General features: G+C 34.1%; 1 protein-coding gene across 1 annotated transcript in view; it reads right to left on the minus strand.

Annotated features, from left to right (window-relative positions):
* Positions 1–2,839, minus strand: part of LOC145247512 (uncharacterized) — a 167,505-nt gene extending 164,666 nt beyond the window's left edge. Inside the window, exon 1 of the mRNA XM_080109326.1 lies at positions 1,889–2,839. Within this exon, the coding sequence (XP_079965452.1) occupies positions 1,889–2,804 (916 nt within the window). The 5' untranslated portion in view covers positions 2,805–2,839. The remainder of the gene's footprint in view (positions 1–1,888) is intronic.
* Between the last annotated feature and the right edge of the window lie 12,033 nt (positions 2,840–14,872).

Genomic DNA, 14,872 nt, shown 5'->3' on the forward strand with positions numbered 1-14,872 from the left:
TGTAAGCAGGTTAGCAAGATTTCCCACACCTTTCTTCGAATTGACCGTTCTCTGATTAACGGTTTGTTTAGAACCGAAAACAAATATATCAATCTTTAAGTGGGAGTGGTAATTAAGTGGGAGCATAATAAAGGAAGATAGAAAAGAATGGTCCTTTTCCTATATAAAAAAAATACAAAAAAAAAAAAAACCTTAGCGGTAAAATTAAAAATGTGGTCTTGGCATATTAAAAGATCTTTTCTACTAAATAATAAAATGGAGCCAGGACTCGCTCAACTAGCAAAGACGCTATTTTACCCGGAGTGAGCCCAGACCTTCCTGCGCCAGGTTCAGGTCGTTCACATACGAATATCTAACCCTGTATTGTACCAGTTCAAAACTTTTTTTAATTCCGATCTTAGCCCGTATCAGTGGTGGGCAGACGTCTGGTGATGATCTGACAATGTCAGGAACCAACTACTTGATTCTGTGTCCACAAAACCCAAGTATACGTGCTAATACTGAAATACGAAGTGCCTTCAATAAGTTTCCGAACTTTTTTGTATGTGCACTTTTCTTGATAGTACACACATGAAACTTTAGACTCCATCAAAGTAATCTCCTCCGGCTATAATGCACTTGTACCGTTCCAACAACATCTGGAAGGTCTCACGGAAGTCCTCTTGTTTGAGCATGTCAGTAATCCTTGTCAAATCCTCTTTCATCTCCTAAATTTTCTCATAACGACAGCCTCTAAGATTTTTCTTGAGCTTGGGAAATAGCTAAAGCCAGAGGGAGCAAGGTCTGAAGTATAGGGAAGGTGAGGAACTGTCTTGATGCCCATCTTAGTCAAATAGTTTGTGACAAGGATAGAGAACCCTTGAGACAAACTTCGCGCAAATATTTCAAATCTCCAGTTCCTCGCTAATAATTATGTATACAGTTCCCACACTGACATCAAACTGTGCACTTACTGTCTATATAGACACACGACGGTCCTTATCCATTAAATTCTTTATTTGGCCAATCAACTCTGTTTTTCTTACTTCCTTACTCTTCTCACACTTGTTATCACCCCTCACAGATTCCCTGTCTTCCTTAAATCTCTTATGCCACTCAAAAACTGATGCTCGATTCATGCAAGATGGCTCAAAAGCAGTCTGAAGCATTCCATACGTTTTTGTGGTATTTTTCCAAGTTTTAAATAGAATTTTATTGCATATCGTTCTTTTAAAATGTCCTCGCGTTCAGCGTTTTTGAGACTCACCAGCTGTGACAATTAAGCTTTAGTAGTGTGTATTCCAATTCCTGCTGTAGCTGTTCATTTGAACCCGAAATCCTAAAAATTGGTCTGGCACCTCATAAGATGTATAGCAATAACTTACTGAATTTTCAAGAGTCTACAACGATTTTAAATGCCTATACAAAAAAGTCTGGAAACTTATTGAAGGCACCTCGTATATTATGTGAAAGGGAAATAGTTTGAATATAATTGGATATTCTACCCTCTCCAATTTTGATCTCCATTCGTGTCACCTTGCCCCCCCCCCCCTATTTGCATACCACTGCCCCTAAGTGTTTTTTTCTTGTGGGGTGGGGATATAAGATCCTTAGATCCAAAGTCACCATCATATCGTCTGAATCTTAAGATTTTATTGTTGGCTTTTGTTTCCTCAGAATTCTTTCTAGAAAGATATCGGATACTTACGGGAGGGACCACGTGAAGGTAGTGGAACGGACTGGATTCGAACTTGGGACCCTAGATGTACCAAGTTGGAATACAAATCGTTCCACTGAAATGCTTTTATCAAATCGACACCGAATCTTGTGTCTAACTTTCTAAAAATAAGGTGAATAAAATAAAATAAATACAGTAAAAAGAAAAAGTTGTAGAACTTTAAAAACTTACCGTAAATCGCAGGGCGGGGTTTCTTGTGCGCTTGTTCGTTTAGTTGTTGTGGTTGTTGTTGTTGTTGTTGTTGTTGGAGATATTCTTGCAACAATTGTTGCCATGGTTTCGGCGTTCCCTCTTTCAAGAATTCATAATAGCTCGGGTCCAACACCAAGCTCAGCATCCCCGACGAGAACGGGATGCGCTGCACGGTGTCATCGCGACTCATTTCCAGCAGCTTATCGATGATGTCCTCGAACACTTCGATCCGCATCTCGCGGTCCTGTAGAAGGAGCTGGCTCCCCGCGTTTCGGCTCTGGTTCCCACGTGGTCCATTGTCCGCAAAAACATCACTTAAACTCAAACGATGCCGACTACTACTACTACTACTACTGCTCCTGCTATGATGCCCGAGAGTCCGGCTCCTCGTTCTTCCACTATTACTGGCGATTTCCTGGGACTTTTCTAAGAGCGGTTCCGGTCGGGGAAGTTCAAGAATTTCAGTGTGACCCTGCTGCTGTTTTCGTTGCTGCTGTTGCTGGAGTTGGTACTGACGCCAGTGAAATTTTTGTAATTGCCTCTTCAAATAATTATTGTTATTATTAATGTTATTATTATTGTCGTTGCTTTTGATATTAACTGTGGGGTCATCGTTGTCTATCAGATGAGGGGAGGCGTTAATTATAGCAATCAGGATATATAGATAACCAGCCGTGATGACGGCCTTACATAAGTGTGGCATAACTTCAAATGGAAACAAAAAAGTATCGGGTCGCTTTGTCGCAACTGACATATGTTCTACGACCGTGCCTGCGTGGAAAAAGGAGGAGATTCCTCTCTGGAAAGATGACAGGAAAATAAACCAAGTCTGGTTTGTAGTAGCAGGAGTAGTGGCACCACGAGAAGTAACGGCGTGGATTGCCCTCGTAGTCATGCAGCAGTATTAGCAGATTGGAAAAGAAACGTAAGTTTGTGGGCGTAACGTATTGTGATAACTTGTAAGCACTTGAGGTGTATTTCTTTTTTTTTTTTTTTAAGTGTTTTTAAGTTCATTTTTTTTTATCAAAAATTACATTTGATAAATATACTGATTTCTTTTTGTTGTGTTAGGGTTTGAATTGTGTGATTATAACATAGTATATATGTATGTATGTATGTATGTATGTATGTATTTATGTTTGCACACACACACACACACACACACACACACACACCCATATATATATATATATATATATATATATATATATATATATATATATATATATATATATATATGGCGATTAAACTACACAGAATATTCTGCGTTTTATCCACGCTAGTATTCTTAAGAATATTCTGTGTAGCTTAATCGCCATATATATTTTATAACTTACTAACTAGCTCTACCTACGTATTGAGCACTGTTGAAGTAAATACTTTAAGTTTACGCATAAATTTATACTTTCGTATATTAATTTATGTGAGTAAATGAAGTATATATATATATATATATATATATATATATATATATATATATATATATATATATATATATACTAGCAGGCTGCCAGACATTGCCAGGTCGTAAACTACGCTTAAACATAATATTCTGATTAATGCAGTTATCATATTTATTATTTTATTATACTGAACTCAATAAATAGTAATGGTTTAAAAAGTTAAAAAAAAAAAATGACTCGTGCGCCACCACCGAAATTCGAAATCAAAACGTTTAGCTAAAGATTTACTTTTTCCTTTCACGTTTATGCCTGAGCTATGAATACACGTTCGCTGCGAAGCAAAAATAAAAACATGAACTAATAGCTATTACGTTACGCATGGATGTTCATAGTGTCGTCGTTCGAATTCTATTTCTTTAATTTTCACACCTTTGCATCGATTTTCCCGGCTAAAACCTAAATTAAAAGTTTTGCATGGGTTCGACTACTCTATATCTTAAGTTTCATGTGTGTAGACCAAAAACTGACAGAGGAGTTTGGTAGGCAAACTTTTTTAAACAAATATATATATGTATACATAAATATATATAGAAAGACGTTTGTGTTTACTATAAGACTTTTACGCAAATATTACACAAATATAAATCATGTATATGTGTGTGCATGTGTGTGTGTGTGCGTGTGTGTGTATGGAGATAGAGATAGATAGATAGATAGAAATATAAACATACATATTTGTATGTATGGATATATATATATATATATATATATATATATATATATATATATATATATATATATATATATATATATATATGAAGACGAGAAAAATTGCTCGTGGTGGCGAGCGCATAACCAAGAAAATTATCAGGAAAGATTTTTACGCAAATATTACGCTGAATCATGTATATATATATATATATATATATATATATATATATATATATATATATATATATAGGTTTGAGGTGTTTAAAAGCCGAGACTAATGAAGACAACGAGGTTGTTAAATAGTGCTCAATAAAAAGAGCAAAACATTTTTTTTATTATTTGAAGGTAAACAGTTACATATGGTCGCTAGAAATAGCCATATGTTTCAGTCAAAAAGACTTCCTCAGGCGACCTAGGACCTCTTGATGCCAAAAAGAAAAATGGGAAAAATTAGAAAGACTTCCTAATTTTTCCCATTTTTTTTTTAATTTGGCGTCAAGATTTCCAAGGTCGCCTGACGAAGTCTCTTTGACTGAAACAGATGGTTATTTGTAGCAACTATATGTAACTGTTTACCCTCAAATAATTTAATATAATATAATATCATATATATATATATATATATATATAGAGAGAGAGAGAGAGAGAAATAGATAGATAAACATATATATATATGTGTATGTATGTATATATATATGTGTGTGTATATATACATATATATATATATATATATATATATATATATATATATATGAAGACGAGAAAAATTGCTCGGTGTGTCGAGCGCATAACCAAGAAAATTAAAAAGAATAAGGTAATCATGCGTGAGTGAACGAGGTATAAAAAATATCTAAGGTCGGCATTTTCACTCCCCTTCCATTTAGCCCCCCAAATCCTCAGGGGAGTCAAATCCTAGTGAAAATTAACAAACGATGCAGTTTTAGGCCTTAACATATGTAAATTTGAGTTCTGCACCATGCAAAAAACAGAAATTACTACATTATCCCCCCTCAGATTTCACCCCTAAAGTCCCCAAGGTCTTAACATATTTAAATTTGAGTTCAGCACCATGCAAAACTGCTAAATAGACATATATAGAAAATTTTCGACAAATATGGTAAAATAGTCCCAAAAATGGAGTGTTTTTATCAGCGCTAAAAGAGCCCCTGGGACACACCGAAGAGTTATCGCGAAATATAGACAAACAAAATTATAGAGAAATCAGTTAGTTACAACTTTTCAGAAATTTTTATAAAAATCCAAGGCATCAATTTTTGTTAATAAGCACTAAAGTATCAATTTTAGCCATTGTAACCCGAAAGGCACCCCTAGGGAAGAAACCGGAGTTTTCCCGGAAAATCTGTTCTGTTACTTTTTTACTCATATCATGTTTAATCTATGTGCCAAATTAAAAAAAATTCCAAAGCGTAGTTATTGAGAAAATTGCGGACAGGCGACGGACGAAGGAACAAGGGCGAATTTACAGGTCCATCCTCCTTTTGTCGAGGAATCAACAAACTTCGTCGTGTACAACCAAACCTCCTTAAATAGCCACTTGCTACCTACACATACATAAATTCATATATATAGGTTAGCCTATCCCTCGATTCTAATATTAACAATTAATCAAAACAAACAATAACATCGTCAAAAGAGCATCTTAATGAAGAACATATGGTATATTGTCGAGAATAAGTTTCCAATATTAAACAAATTATCTATCTATCTATCTCCCTCTCTTTTTCTTTCTATATACATATATATCATTAGTTATCATTCCAAAACCAGAAGATGTGTTTATTTAACACTCATAGTATTTTATTCATATGTTAATGTAGTACGTCTTATACGTGTTTCGTTGAATCACGGAAATTCATCAAACAACTCAACTTCTTTCAATGACCTTTCCAAATATATTTGCATTATCGCAACAACCGTTTACCATTGGTTTTTCGTGGGCAGCATTCATGGCTCTTCATTGGAATTTAGGTGGCAATAAGCCTCCCTAAGGTTCCAACCCTCTACGCAGTTATCCAGTGAAGGTCTGGTTTGTGCTTTTTCTACTCGGCCTTTCCATCCTTCTTGACTCTTCTGTTATTATTATTATTATTATTATTATTATTATTATTATTATTATTATTATTATTTAAGCTTTTGCAAAACATAGTTTATGTACTTTTTCGGGATTGGAATAACTATATTATTTAGTGTTAACCTAGGTATAAATGTACTTATGAGCTATGTGGGATTCGGTTCATATTAAATATAAATATGCAAATGAAAAATTCATCAAACAACTCCACCTCTTTCAATGACCTTTCCAAATTAATTTACATTATCTCAACAACCGTTTACCATTGATTTCTCGTGGGCAGCAGTCATGGCTCTTCATTGGAATATAATTACAAATGAAAAAGTCCCTGGCTCTTCTCTATCGTTACTTTCATGGCAGGTGCTCGTCTGAGCTTTAGTCTGTGGTTAGTTAATCTTAGAAGTCTGACAACCTTCCCATAAGTACCTCATGTCTTTCTAGAAAGAATTCTGACTAGAAAAATATCGGGGAAACCAATGCCAACAAGAGAATCTTTGGATTCATGCGTTATGATGATGACTTAGAAATAGAGTTACATAGGTATTCTTCACATAGAGGGTGTCGTTGAGATTCGGGACCACTTCCATTGTTCACCCCGAAGAATTATATATATATATATATATATATATATATATATATATATATATATATATATATATATATATATATATATATATATATATATATATAATAAATTTCATCCAAATTAGATATATTTCAAGTTCTGAATGAGGTTCAGTCTAGATATTCCTCTTACTTTTTTTTGGGGGGGGGGGCTTAGAGATTCAATACCACTTCCATTGTCTTCCTCGGTAAATAAACTTTAAGATTTTATATAGTTTTTTTTAACCATTATACTATATAGAACATATATACATACACATTGAGGTTTATATATATATATATATATATATATATATATATATATATATATATATATATATATATATATATATATATATTAACTTTTACATAACCGATTTTTAATAATAACACACACACACACATAGCTTAGGTAGTTCGGACGATGTCAATACATCGTTAAACTCATGACTCACACAGCAGCCGCCGATAGCGTAGTGGTTAGGACCCTTGGCTGTCATACAGACGGTTGGGTTTCAATCCTGGCTTGAGGTAGTTGCCTGTCTAGCCACGCTGATGAGCTGTGAAACAGCGAAATATTACTGTATGTGGATGACCATATATATATATATATAATCTATACAATAAATATGAGAAAAAGTATAATGAATGTTTTTTTTTATTTAAAACTAGCAGCTTTGCTCGGGCTCTATGTACTGTTCATAATTTTATGTTTATATATATATATATATTAAAAATTTTGAGTCATGTCCATGTAACCTACATCAAAAATTTCAAGTGTTAAGACCCAAAATTGGTGGAGGAGTCTGCAAAGGCTAACTTTTTTTTTTTAACTTTGACCTCTTGGCAGCCAAATTTTCGCCCAAAAACTGATTAAAAAGCTTGCTGCATGTCTGAATATCTTTTATGTAAAAGTTCAAAATTAGCTGAATAGTTTGCTAGAGACCGCAAAGGTCAAATCGTTTGAACTTTTACTCCTTTTATTGCCAATTTTTAGGCCAAAAACCGATTAAAATCTTGCCTTATGTCTGAATACATTTTATGTAAAATTTCAAATACTTAGACCAAAAATTGACTTCGAGGTCAATTTTTTAAAAACTTTGAGCTCAATTTTTACCCCTTAACATTTATTGTTTTGGGCTGAAATCGAATTAAAAATTTTATCCATGTCCAAGTAATCTACATCTAACATTTCAAGTGTTTAGATACAAAATTGGCGGAGGAATTTGGTAGAGTTTTCAAAGGTCAAATTATTGTACTTTGACCCCTTAGCAGCCAAATTTCTGGCTGAAAATTAATTAAAAAGATTTTCCCAAGTCTAAATACCCCTTATCTCAAATCTCGAGTTTGTAGACCGAAAATTGTCAGAGTTATTTGGTAGGGAAATGTACACAGACAGACAAACACACACAGACATTTTCATTTTTATATATAGATAGATTCAACATAGGGGCCTCCGTTTGTCACCAGCTTTTCAAGTCAATTAGGAATCGCATCAACTAATTTCACATGGAATTCTTGCGGAATGGTAGTCAGAGTTTTACGTATTCGCTTTTCAAGTTCCAAACTGTATGCATTTTAAAACAGAGAGTTTCAATCACTCCGTATATGATACACTAATTCAGGGACTTCTTCCGACTAGATTTGGGAGGATAAAACGAGTGTAGGAGATACTAAAGACAATGGAATTAATATAATGACCATCCTGAGCAACGTCGAGTTTTCATGCTGGTATTGTAAGAAAGAACCACAAAATTTTGTATTATTTGGATCATAGAACTACCATTCTTATTTTTGATACCATTCTCATAATGATTTGGCCAATGTAACCTCTGTAAGGCTGAAGGAATGAGGACAAATTACCTCCGTTGATTAAATCAAGGTTCTATTCAGAATTTCGTACAGATTCCCGAGTTCGACATAAAGATTCCCGAGTCAGACAAGACGCATCCGAAGATGGTCAGAGGCAAATCGGCCAAAACATTGTGAGAATACGAATATGAGAATGGTAGTCCGAATAATCCGAATAATGCAACTTATTAATCCTCATCTAAAAAAAAAAAGACTTCTTTAACAAACGGACATGTAAAACTTGAAAACTAAAGAAATGAACGGATGCTTAGTTTAATACGACAAAAAATGTAATAAAACAAACATTTGATATTTGGTTTTTAGTGGCAAATTAATTGGGGGAGGTTAAATAGTAAAATTGACACTCTGAAACGGCGGTAAATGGAATTGATAAAATATGGAAGACCGTTGTTGAAATAATCTTATGACGTATTTAGATCGATTTGCTAAGGCGAAGAGTAGAGTGTAAAATAAATAAAGGAAACAGGAAGAGTTGAAGCGGAAAAGAAGGAAATGGAAAACGCGAAGAAGTAGATGATGAAGAAGAAGGAAAACAAGTAGTATTAGTATTAGTATTATTATTATTATTATTATTATTATTATTATTAGTAGTAGTAGTAGTAGTAGTAAAAAGAATGAAAAGTTGATAAAAAGAAAGCAAAAAACAGACAAGAAGTCGAAGTTGAAGAATATTCAAATTAGTTAAAATGAAGGAAAAGAAAAAGAAGACGAAAATGACAAGAAGAAAATAAGACGAAAAAGAAGAAAAAGAAGAAGAAAAATAAAAAAGAGAAAATGAAAAAGAAGGCGAAAAAATAATAAGAAGAAGGAGAAAAACAGAAGAAAAACAGATGAAGAAGAAGAAGAAGAAGAAGAAAGAACACAGAAGAATAAAGAAAAAAGAAACAAAAAGACAAAAAGAAGAAGAATAAAAAGAAGAAAAAGAAAAAGAAAAAGAAGAAGAAGAGGAATCAGAAAAAACCACAAAAAGAAAAACAAGAAAATAAAGAAGAAATACAAGTAAAATAAAAACTTATGGAAGAAAAATGAAAATAGCAAAAAGATGAAAAAATAGGAAAAAGCAAAAGCAGTTTTGCTAAAAGAAAAAAATAAGAAAAAGAAATTAAAATAGGAAAAAGATGAAAAAATAGGAAAAAGATGAAAAATAGGAAAAAGAAAAATTAGTTTTGGTAAAAGAAAAAATATCAAAGAATAAGAAACAGAAAGAGTTGTAAGGACAGGAGGGGTAGTAGGAGGAGTCAGAGACACCATCAATTTTTTTTTAGATGAAGATTGATTATTTGTACGAGTTGGATTCTTCGGACAATTGTTCTCATCTTGAGTGTTATTCGCATAACGTTTCGATCGTTCTATCCTTCGATCTTCATGTGTATCTTGATGAACTCTGGAATCTTTCTGTCAAACTCGGGAATTCACACGGAATTTCGAACGGAAAACTGAACTTAATCGTTTGTATAAATTTCACACACACACACACACACACACACACACACACACACACACACTCTCTCTCTCTCTCTCTCTCTCTCTCTCTCTCTCTCTCCCTCTATTTCTCTCTCTTCCTCTCTCTATCTATATCACTGAGTGATATATTGGAACGCTTTTGTTAAAGCTAACTTTTAATACAACAATAGAAAAGCGCTTTCCTATTTTGCGGCTTAAAATACAGGCAGAAAGATTTCCGAGTTCTTCAAAGCACATCTGAAGAAGATTGAAGGTTATATCGGTCGAGATTGGTATATTTATGCGAGTAACGTAAAAATCTTGCGTTCTGATGGCGCTGAAGGCGTTTTTGACATCGTTTAGGCTTTTGAAGCATTTCTTATGCAGAAAGTTGTCAAGATTCTCGAAAAAGTGGTAGTCAGTAGGTGAGAGGTATAGAGAGCCAAAATTTCGTAGCCAAATTCATTCAACTTCTGCAAGGTTGGTTTAGCAACGCGTGGTCGGGAATCGTTTTGAGAAGAATTAAGCCTTTTCTGTTGACTAATGCTGGGTGCTGTTGTCAAAGTTTCTGATGCATTTTGTCTATTTGCTAACAGTACTTCACCGCCGTAATAGTTTCGCCTGCATTCAAAAAACAGTAGTGAAAATAAAACTCCAGATGAGAACAGTAGTCCGAAGAATCCAAGTAACACGAATAATCAGTCGTCATCTCAAAAATTTAGAAAGATAAAAGAGAAATATTCTTTTTCTTTTCTTTCTTTTTCCTTTCTTTTTTCTTTTCTTTTTCTTTCTGTCTTTCTTTCTTCCTTTCTTTCTTTCGCTTCCTCTATCTTCTAATGCAACGCCTTCTTTTTCTTTCTCTTCTCGAACCTCTCCTTTTCTTTTTTAATTTTCTTCCTGGCTCCCCCCCTATTTCCTTTCTACACGCAAACTGTTTTCTCTTTCACATGACTTTCGCCTTTTCCCATCACCCCTCCTCTTCCACGTCCCTCTCCCTTATACTCGCCAATTTCTTTTTCTACCCCCCTTCCTCTCCTGCCCCCACCCACTTCCTTCCTTCTCTCTTACTTCTTCTCTTCTTCATCGTTCCCACCCCCATTGTCAACGCCTCTTTTCTGGTTTTAATGAAATAGACATTAAACTCTGCCTCCCCAAAAGCCGATCGTATATCCACCCCCGCTTATTCTGTACGTCTTTTCCCAGCGATCGGAGATTTCGCGCACACGGACACTAGCTGAATATTATTGAGTTCGTAACCGCCATTTCTTATCTTCTAATCTCATCCACGCTTACTCTCTCTCTCTCTCTCTCTCTCTCTCTCTCTCTCTCTCTTTCAATCATAGATAATGATAGAAACTCGCACGCAGATTTAGGTATTTACCAAGTTTACTGCGAGCTTCATTTTATATTCGCTGCAACGTCTCTTCAACATTTACATGCTTTATCTTTCATGTTAATCTCTTGGTCTTACTGGATTCCAGGACAAGAATTTATCTAGTCTGGTGGAGTATCCAGCTTCGTGCTATTACTTGAGGTAATATCACTTGGAGAGCTCGGAAAAGCTGTGGAGTAGCCGTAGTGAGATCTTATTTGGGCAGCGAATACTATGTGATTTTGAATATTTGATCAGGGTTTACTTCTATGGAAAAAGTATGCTCATGCCAGGTTGTTCTGACAAACCCCTGTACAGAGAGACCTTAGACACTCGAGGACAGTGTCTAGTAGGCATTCAAGTTCTCACCAGTAGGCATTCAAGTTCTCCCCAGTAGGCATTCAAGTTCTCTTCAGTAGGCATACAAGTTTTCCCCAGTAGGCATTCAAGTTCTCCCCGATATCGGAATGTGGTAAAAGGTTACGCGAAAAGTGAGTGCCTGTCTGCAATCTTTGATAAACGCACACATACATATACGTCCTCTCACACACGGATACTTTCCGAATAAGTTCATGTTATCTATCTATCTATCTATCGCCCCTCCCCCTCTTTCTAAACTTTAAAGACTCTCCCCTCCCCCAAAAAACTTATTAAACTGTAGAAGTGAACGAGCAAACAACGGTACACACAGAATAAACTTAACTAATGGATAAGAATACATAAAAAATAAAGAACGACTGTTTGTAATCTGTGATAAATGTACACAGATAAACCCCTCCCATATGAATATCTTCAGAAGTTCAGGTAATCTATCTATCTATCTATCTATCTATCTATCTATCTATCTATCTATCCGTCGTCCCCTCTACCTCTTCCTAAACTTTAAAACCCCTCCCAAAAACTTATTAAACTGTAGAAGTGAACTAGCAAACAACGGTACACACAGAATAAACTTTACTGATGGATAGAAATACATAAGAAATAAAGAACGACTTTTTGTAATATTTAATAAACGCACACAGATACACTCCCTTTTTATATGAATAGCTCCAGAATAAGTTCAGGCAATCTATCTATCTATCTATCTATCTATCTATCTATCTATCTATCTAAACTTTAAAGACCCCCTCCCAAACATTAATATTTAGAAGTGAAATAAAAAAAACAACTGCACACACAGCATAAACTTTACTGTAAGATAAAAATGCATAGAGAAAATAAAATAAACCAAAAAGCCAAACTAAACCAATACATAAAAAGATAAGTAGAAAAGTGTACTATAATACAACTACGCATGTGTTAAACTAAGGTCACCTATTAATTAAACAGATTTACTAAAAAAAAAAACAGATCAGTGCTATAAAAAAATAACAAAAGAAGAGAAAGTAAAAATCAGCCAAATCTTTTTTGAGAGATGCTCTACTTTTGAATAATAGAAATATTGGAAGGAAATAAAGAATCTGATTGGTTAATTATAGTTGGTTAGACTAAACACTAGGTGTATCGAAAAACACCCGATAACACGAATCCCATGCAAACAATCCATAAAAAAAAAGAAATAACAAGAAAACCTTGTGAGAAGAACATCTAAGATTATGACAGATATCAAACAAAATCAAAAGTTTTATAAATATGTGGAAATTCCAAAATTAATTTTATATATATATATATATATATATATATATATATATATATATATATATATATATATATATATATATATATATATATATACAAGACGGAACGATAAAAGCATCGCCCTAAAGAAAACAACACTACAGTTTATTTTAAAACTTTTATTGAAAAAAATCAAAATTAATTATGTGGTAGAGCTGATATCTATTCAATGTAGCCGCCTCAGTTTCAATCACCGCCTCGATACGGGTCTGGAACTGGGAGCATGCCTTTTCCACAAGTGCCAGATATAAGGGCTTGAATCACATTTTAAAATGCAAATGCCAAGTATCATGATTCAATTGTGCTTAAAACAAAAACATTCATTTCGAATGAACTTCTATTATATCAAAGAACCTACTGTTCTTTTTGAGAACAACTCGTGGTGTTCCCTGGAGTCTGAGTGACAATAAGTCTCCCCACACTTCCAATACTCACCACCTGATATTTCATTTGAAAAACATGTAAAACATGTTTACAAAAGCATCGCAAACCAAGCAAAACTTATCAAGAAAAGTTGGCTTTTAAAGCTAGAACTAATGAAAATATATCGCAAGCTAAATGGTGAAACAGATCTATAAACACCCCTTAATGAAATCCCACACACAGAAAACCCACATATAGAAGGCCTGTACAACAAAAGTAACGGAGAATAAAAAGCTGAACTATAAAACATCAGACACTTTATGAATGGAAAAAAATTCCCATCCTTAAATAACGAAGAGTAAAAGAAATTAAAACTAAAGACAGGGAAGGTGAACAAATACATCCCAGTAAAGACTATTACAGACTTAAATAATTTAATTTATGCAGGTGCCAAAACTGTAAGTATGAAAATTAAAGTAAAAAAAAGCGGGCAAAAAATGAGCCAACAAAACCTGAATGGGAACTCAGGCTGGAAACCATGTATCACCAAACTTTAAAACAAAACCAAAATCAAAACAGCAAAAAAATAAACAAACAAACAAAAAACAAGCAGGATAAAAGAGGCAAAGAGGACAGAGAAACATGAACAACTAAAGCAAAAGATTGAAAAAGAAGAAAAATTAAACGACCCAGATACAAATTGGAACAGTGCAAGTAAAACAGATTTGAAAACAACGAAAGCAAATGTTCTCAAAATCAAAACGGAGGAAGAACATAAACAAAAAAAAAACCGACATTAACGAAACTAGAGCAAGATGGGAGAAGAGCGACAAGACTACACCAGAAATATCGAATAGACGAAAGACATGAAAGAAGAGTTACGGCAAATCGAAGAAGAGACCGAAAACGACTTCGATAAAGAAGACATGCAAGACAACCATAAGAAAAATGGCAAATTAGAGAAAACCAGGTTACGACATAATACACGCATACTGAGTCAAAAAATTCACGACACTCATTAAAATTCAAAACCTGTAAAAATGTATCCATGAAGCAGACATACCATAACGGATGACCTAAAGTAGAACCACACTGATACAAAAGGACACGTAAAAGAGAATCCCAATCTAGAAACTACAGACCCATAATCTGCTTACCACCGTTGTGGCTAAATCTTAACACCACTGAGAGAACAAATCTACCATTTCTTTAATTCCCGATGAATAGAAAAAAAAATGCTAAAAACACATAAAAGATTATGAAGGAGGTAAACAATAGAAAAAAAGAACCTGACCATGGTATAGATCGATTACAAGAAAACATACGACAAGATCATTCACAGATGATAGAATGCTTAAAGATGTAAAAAATACCAGGTAAGATTATCAATTTGATTGAAAAAGTATTGGAAACACGGAGACTTGAAT

Source organism: Euprymna scolopes, chromosome 25, assembly GCF_053919585.1.
Source record: "Euprymna scolopes isolate OS-2025 chromosome 25, ASM5391958v1, whole genome shotgun sequence".
In the NCBI taxonomy this organism is placed as follows: domain Eukaryota; kingdom Metazoa; phylum Mollusca; class Cephalopoda; order Sepiida; family Sepiolidae; genus Euprymna; species Euprymna scolopes.